General features: G+C 43.9%; 1 protein-coding gene across 1 annotated transcript; it reads right to left on the reverse strand.

Moving 5' to 3' along the window:
* Positions 1-572: 572 nt before the first annotated feature.
* LOC104160640 (cytochrome c oxidase subunit 5A, mitochondrial) lies at positions 573-4,879 on the reverse strand (the record flags this gene model as incomplete). Its single annotated transcript, XM_009698825.1, has 4 exons — positions 573-740; positions 2,071-2,193; positions 3,549-3,670; positions 4,763-4,879. Coding segments are annotated over 3 exons (353 nt in total), but the record flags the coding sequence as incomplete, so codon positions are not given.
* Positions 4,880-7,788: the final 2,909 nt, after the last annotated feature.

Raw genomic sequence — 7,788 nt, forward strand, 5'->3', positions numbered from 1 at the left:
GCTTCCCTCCAGATTGCTCTTTACCTGAAAAATTCCCTTTTACTAAGGGGGGAATATAATAAAATAAGATAAAGACATTTCCCTTTTCCTCCCTTTTTTTGTCAACCCCCCTGCCTGCGCCGGAGCCGGTGGAAAGCAGCCTCCCACCGCAGCATCTCTCCCGCAGCCGGTTCCCAGCCCCGCCAGACGCCAGCGCACGGGCACCGCAGGCAGCGCACACCCCTTCCAAAAAGGAGCCTCCCACCCACCTCGGTGGCTTCGTTAAGGGCCGACTTCATGACGGGGAAATTACTCCTCCGAGGGCAGGGAGCCTTCTGGAAGTCCTTGTCCTCCTCCGCCCCAGCGCTGCCTGTACAGGAGGGTCACCATGCCCTCCAGACAGGTCCTTACCTTTCCCCTCCCGAAGGCGGAACTAGGTGCCTGGGCCATGGACACACACTTTGCCAAGCAAATCATGATTTATAAAGCTCTCAGACGTTCTCTTTTTGGAGTTTGTCTCAACTCACATTTAGAGTTTGTTTCTTCCTTTTCCCCATAAAAGCAAAAAGAAATAATCACACAAGCCACCGCTACCGCATCAGTCAAACTAGTTTTTCCTTTATTAGGTCCAACTTCACATCACATACATTGTGACTCAATAAAGGAAGAAGTTATTTCAAATAAGGTAATATTTTAACATTTGTGTCTCCAGGCGACTGTGTACAATCAGGTAGCATCAGTAAAATGCTCAAGTAATGCACCTGGAACATAAAGAAGAGAAAAGCCGTTAAAGAAGCAGCCCAGTATCTCCGCAGTTTCCTTAAGATCTCAAATGAGTTCCTTCCATTGCTCACTTTTACACCCAAAGCCCAGTTTAATCATACTCAGCCCCCAACTGCAGTTACTGCATTCCCAGCACAGCTGTCTCGGTACCCCCTTACACCAAGACATCGTATCCCAGGACAAGGAGGAGGGCAGGGACATAAAGATCCAGAATTAAGTACTATTTGCAGTCTGACACCCGATACCGCTATTCTAAGCATAATACTAAAAAAAGAATATGACAGTGGCCATCTCCTGAAGAAACCAGGAGATGCCAGAGACTGCCTTCACGTAACTTCAATGAAGATTTTTATTCAGGGCTTAATTTTAGCCTGGGATTAGAGGACATTAGGTTTTGCCTATACTTAATGACAGATCCTCATTAAACAGAGAAGCTGCTGTTTAGTAACAACACCTTCATACGCTGCAGCTCATGCAAGAGGCTGGTATTTATGATGGAGATCTAAATGTCTTAGTTACAATTGTTTTCAAGTTTAGAAATTACCTAGAATTTCAGCTTTTAAAAGCCAGTAAAGAAGTGGCTTTCCAAGACTTGAGCCTGCTGCAATCAGGATGAAATACTACATGCACTGCTCCTGAAATTATCCATTGAGACTAAAGGATATTGTGCACACAGATCAGTTAAGCTCTGGCTATGCTAAAGCTGACCTGTCTATTCTGTAAGCAAGGGCCCCTCCAAAGTAGTGTTTAATTACAGAAAAAGATGCCATTTTAAGCGTATCATGAAGAAACTCCAGTGTTGTTGGGTGACTACCGTCAGTGGGGCCCATCTTCTAGCATAAGGTAGTAATCAGTGTCTCCCAGTTTTCTAAATTGGCTAGACTGTGCCAATAAAGTGAAAGTTTGTGTGTTTCCAGTGGAAATGGTCCTACCATTTGCTAAAAATGCTTCTGGGGGACAAGTTGATGAGGAGCAAAATCGACATGCTGCCAACAAAGTGCTGCAATACCTGTTGTCTTGGCAACTGCTATCTAGAAATTTCTGGGAGGCTGGGTATGGTTGCCAACCACCCTATCCCTTGTCAAGCAACTCCACTGTCCTTTTTTTTTTAAGCTTTCTTTGAAAAGGATTAGTACCTTTTCATGGAGACCTGTAGTTACAGAGATATTTGGAGAATCACGTTACAAGCTTGAACTTCACGCCTTTCACAGACTCACGAAGGCAAGGAAGAGGACTTGTCTTTGCCAGGAGAGTTTTAGGGTAGAGGAGTCCCATGCCAAGAGTCTCGGAAGCAACAGCATCCCTTACCAATAAGGTTTATGCTTTGTCCAGGCCCAGTTCCTCTGGAGTGGAGATTCCCAGTTCACTCAAAGTTGGTCTAAGTTCCTGGATGACGTAAGGATAGATTTCCTTGTGAGGTCCTGCCTTGTCCTAAATGAAATGGAATGGTGTTATTTCGACAGCAAGCTGTTGTCAAGGTCCACCGTATACTGGTCAGGTTTGCAACCAAGACATGCGTACAGAAAAGGGTCTGTGGCCTGATCCACCTGCTGCTCATCAGGGTAGTACTCCTGCACGGCCCAGCTTTACCTGTGCATTAAGTAAACAAGGCTCGTACACAGCTAGACTGCAAAGTCCTTCTACCAGAATAATGCTGAACTCCCCTTTGGGAGATCTGCAGATTATTCTTAACACTTGACATCTTTCCCTCACTTAACATCAGGCTGATGTGACCTGTGATGTTTGTGTCATACCACACAAAACTCAATGCCAAGCCAAGCTCCTTCAGCAAGGGATGCTTTGCAAACCAGCCCATAGACTGCTTACATCTTAGGAAGTGGAAAGAAAATTACATCCAATCAGTAAAATGGGAAAAATAAAATCAGCTTTTGGGCAGACCTGGGAGAAAATTTAACTTGCTTGGAAATAAAGGAAAAAGCATCACCCCTTGAGTAATATTTAGGTGAGCTCCAGGAAGAGCATATACTCGTCCCCAAGTTCTGATAAACTGAGTTGCCCTCTAGATGGTGGGGACAAAAGGACAGGGAGGGGGGGAAGAGATGAGGAAAACATACAAAGGTTCTTCCATTGGTCTTACATCTCTAAAACCACTGAAAGAGTTTCAATTCTACAGAAGAATGCAGAAAGCAGAAATGGCAAACTGAGAAGCAACTGATTGTGGAGCAAAGTTTGAAGCAAGCATGTCTGACAGCTAGCAGCAAAGACCTCCACACCAGTCCTCACTTGTGGCAAAAAACAGTTGGAAGAGCATAGCTGCTGACTTCTATGACTGAAATAGAACTCCAGCCTCCATCCCCACCCACTTTAACTCCCTGTTAAGCGAAGGCTGGACTCAGGTTTCAAGGTGTTGGTTTATGTTGTTTTACAAGCCTATGCAGCTTCCTGAGTTACTACTCCCAGCCAGTTCAGTACTCAGTCCTTTAAGAAGCCAGTAAGCTGCCTTCACTTGCGGTATTTCTAATAATGCTTATTAAAAAAAACAGGAATAAAAATCCTTAAAGACTTTCCCACTAGAGTCAGCATCAGGAAAGGAAAATATGAACGTAAGAATGTTACACTTGAAGCTGTGCTGTTGAGTACTCTTACCTCAAAACAATTGTTTCAAGCCACCGAGCACGTGCTGATAATCAAGCTATTGATTCTGGCAGCAGGAAATAGTGGTTTCCCTTAGCACCACTAACAGTAAGACAAGAAAAACTCTTCTGCTGCTGGGCTCTCAGGAATGCAAACACAGCAGTTACACCCTAGGCTGCCATTCCACTCACCTTTACAACTTCTAAGATGCGGACAGCACTGGCAAAGTCATTTAACCGCCTGCACGCCCTGAGAGCTGCATCGATGATTTTTGGTTCCGGAACCAGGTCATAACCCACAAGCGTGTTTATCCCTGTGAATATAAGGAAACACCAAGAAGAACTTGGTATCAGCTCATCATGCTATCAAAAGGAACCTGCTGAGCATTATTTTCCTCCACCTCATGAAAGAATTACGTATTACCACAACACCAGTTGCCATTAGAAGCCGACTACAATTTTCACTGCTATTTTGGGGACACACAAACAGCACCAAGGGTTTTCTTTTGGTCTTCTCCCTCTCACTGCTGCTCACTACTGTAGATTTTAAGTGGATTTCATGAAATCCCAGTGGGCCAGTTTCATCCATGCTCCCAAAAGGAGTCAGTGTCTGTACCAAGGCACATCAGTTATGGAATCATTAAGAAATCCGTATGACTTCATTCCTACAGATGTAACGAAACTAGAACTCCAGCTGCTGCCTATTCCCTTCCTCTCCTTTCCAAGGGAAGAGCCCAACACCTAGTCATCCAGGTGATGCTGGAATGATCCCTCTGGCTGTTACGCAAACACAATTTTAAGACCCAACTGAGGTAGTTTAATAGGAGTTGGCAACTCCACAGCAAATAACAACTGGAGACAATCAGACAAACAGTCTACAGGGAGTTATGGCCAAGCCATTAAGTCAAAGTCCAAAGAAAACTGTGTGTGGTTACACACTAAACAACAGTGGAGCTCAAATACACTTTCCTCAGAGCAAACATTTCCCTCCTACCCACCCAGGTGTTAAAATGCATATTCTGGGGCACTACGACTTAGAAAGCCTGGATTCCCACTGCCTTATACCCCCACTCTCCCTCATTCTGCATGCCATGGTTCCTTCCAACCCACTTGTTTGCTTGGTGAGGTGCCATCACCTGTTGCAACAGGCTCAGAGCTGAGCAAACAGCAGCGAGCCAACCACAGGCACATGTGCAGCAGCCAGATAACTCAGAACAAATAAGGCTCACATAGTGCCTTGCCCCGACTGGGTATTTACAGGATTGCTCTCCTACACCAAACTCCCACTTTTCACTGTTTCTGCTCTCCAATACCAAACTAAAAATAAGTTGTTATTTCTGGTCACAAAAGTATTACAAGGCAGATATACTTACTCCATGTTACTCTTCCCTTTTCATTCAACATACCTTTCCTGAGCTCCCAGGCATCAATATCTGGCTTGTTGAAATACGTCACCCAGCGAGCATCAAATTCTTCATCTGATTCTTGTGACCCATGAGAGTAGCAGCGGGCATGCAGCATAGCTGAATGCAAAAAGAAAGGAAGAGACTTTGAGCAAACAGAAAATATTTTAGTCCTGACCAAGAGACCAAAAGCCATAAAACACACATTTCACCCACTACAGTCAGTCTGGATCAGTCCTCAGCCTGGATATGCACCGCACGAATACAGCTTATCAAATACCGTTTGTTTGCTTTGTGGCAAAGCATGTATTTTCTGTTCTACGTCAGACTTCCAAAGTGTTCCCAGACCCTTTGGTCAGAGCAGGATTATTTAATGAGAGGGGGGAAATGCAAGAGAAAACCAATTCTGTATAACCAGTCCTTAAGAGAAGTTTTGTGAGATCCCTGTTTCTGTAAGATACAGGAATTTTCCCTCTTCCAAGCAAGCCAGAGAAACGTTACATATATGTACTTCATCAACAGACACTCCAAAGTAGCACAATTATTCTGTTCCCCACATTTGACTCTTCTCAAAACCACAGGACTTGTCCGTGCAGTGAGTTTAGCTACATGAATCAGTTTTTCAGTGGTATTCCTTCCAGAAATAAAACCCTATACCCTATCGGTTATACCGTTATCCACTTAAGATGAAGACACTGGTTTATTCTAGAGTAACTTCCTACTCCTGAAATTGCTCCATAACCGATTTTGTAATCCAGGCAAAGCAGATTTCCCCATCAGCAGTCTGACTACTCAAGAGCAATGAGCTGCAGGTTTTTGATTCCACCATGAGCTCAGAGCTGATGAAGGTTTGTTTTAAAGCGGTTTTAGGAATCTGCGTAAAATGACGTGAGCCCAACTATAAAGGCTCTCAAAAGCAAAGGGACAAGAGCTATTTCTTCCAACAGGCTACTAAAGGGTTGAAGGAAGGAGGAAAAAATGCTGTCTCTCCATCTATCCAAGATTAAACTCCTGGGTCTCAAGGTTGTAATTGCATTAATATTAGATAATTAATAAAGCACAAAACTGGATTGTACTCCAATGGACAAATAAGGCCGATATGATTATGAACTCATTTCTTCCCTCAACACTACTCTTTATCACAATTATTTTTTTTGGTGGGTCTTGCCTTTAACTCACAAAGGTTGGAACAGTTTTCCAAAAGGAACTAAAAACCTAGAGTACAGCCAGCTCCACTCGCGTAAGAGCTGTACCGGGTCCCCCTTGCAAAACCCGAGCACTCGGCAAGCTGCCTTACCAGCAGAACACAAGCCTGGCTAGAGACTGCTTCCTTTCCCCGCTGCTCATTTCACTCCACTAATATTTGCCAAGAGGTCATACACCAGATATGACCTTGCCAATTTGAAGCTCCGCTTCAGGGGAAGTCAGATATAGCTAGTCCCTTTTTCTTTCTTAACCTAGCATGAACCACTCATACTGACCAACTACAAAGTCTTATTTAAAAGAAGAACCCCCTAAACTGGGTTGCATTTTTGCATCCTTCCAAGATAAACTTTTCTACTTTGAAGATCATAGTGAATAGCATACTGTGAACCAGCATCCTAACTCTGCATAAAATATAATCATAGAATAATTTAGGTCGGAAAGGACCTTTTAAGATCAAGTCCAAACGGACGAAACACAACAATTTCAAGGAATATCTTTAGTCTCATTTAATGACAGCTCAATCAGAATGCAATCCAGATTTTTAACAAAATTTAACACGGTCCAACATTTCAGCTGCAATTCCGATTTATGCAATACTTCCTAAACCATGAAAATATTTTCATTTGTTTTATCTACATAACTAGACAAGGGAAAAGTAAATGACAGGTCAAGGCAGAATTATAATGCTCTTCTGCCGTTCTGTAGGGAGATTCTCCATCCTCTCCCTAACAGAGCTCCAAAACATTTCTTTGACCCTGCTTTCTCCAATAAATCACGTGCACAGCTGAGCTCAGAGCAAGAGCACTCCTCTGTAAATGCTCCTGCACCCAAGCAAGGAGTGAGAGGACACTGCTGATAAGCCCTCAGATGCTGGCCACTTGGGGGAGAATACTTTTTTCCTTAAACACAAAGCAAATCCTACAGAGAAACAGCAAATCTCAGGTTTGAGAGAAGTCCTCGAATGCCATCTTTAAGTCAAAAAAATGAAGTCTCTTTCCACTGAGTGCTCAACAAAACCACTCCCTTCAGTCTTAAACAAAGGAACGACTTGATTAGACTAAAAGGACCCTGAAGAAAAATAGAAAAAGACCACAAGAATTTGAACTCTGGTTTTCCAGGATCCATTTTTCATTTGCTGCTGCCTTTCTTTACCCCCTTTTGTTTTCCATACTAATGCTTATATCCATATATTGGAGACCAGACTCTGCGAGCCACTCTGGCAAAGCAGAAGCACCGCAGGAGCCAGCCAGGTGCCTCACATTTCAGTGGGGTCCATCAAGGTCACCATCACACACACAACGCATGTGCGACAGTCGAACCACGCCAACCCATCCATGTGGAGACTCCCAACTCAAGGAAGAAGCAAAGGGCAAGTATGTTTGCAAAGGCGTGTTTTCAAGAGAACTCAACAAGCTTAAATAGCCTGAGAAGCCTAAAATCATCTAATATTACACAAACACTTTAAAGCTTTTCCAAGTGCCAGGATTTGTCAGCTTTCCCTGTCAATAAGCACAGAACAAAAACATGCATCAAGAGGAGCATTTATTTATTAAAAAAGGCGAGACTGGCAACGAGAAGCCCAGGGGTGCGTGTGCATTACAGGCAGAACATTTTGCAGCATTATATAAGGTAAACCTACACCCACAGGCGCAGGAGATGAACCCAGCGCGTTAGATTTGCCGAAAGACAAACCCCCAAGGCCAGCGACAAAGGCGAATCGGGTCAGAAGTGTTAAGCGGGGCGCTTGTAATACAAGACCTTAGCAAAGAAGAACACGGAGCCTGCTCGTTAGCAAAGGTGTGCAGAAGCGAGGGCCACGAGCA

Source organism: Cariama cristata, unplaced genomic scaffold (assembly GCF_000690535.1).
Source record: "Cariama cristata isolate BGI_N322 unplaced genomic scaffold, ASM69053v1 scaffold33670, whole genome shotgun sequence".
Taxonomy (NCBI): Eukaryota; Metazoa; Chordata; class Aves; order Cariamiformes; family Cariamidae; genus Cariama; species Cariama cristata.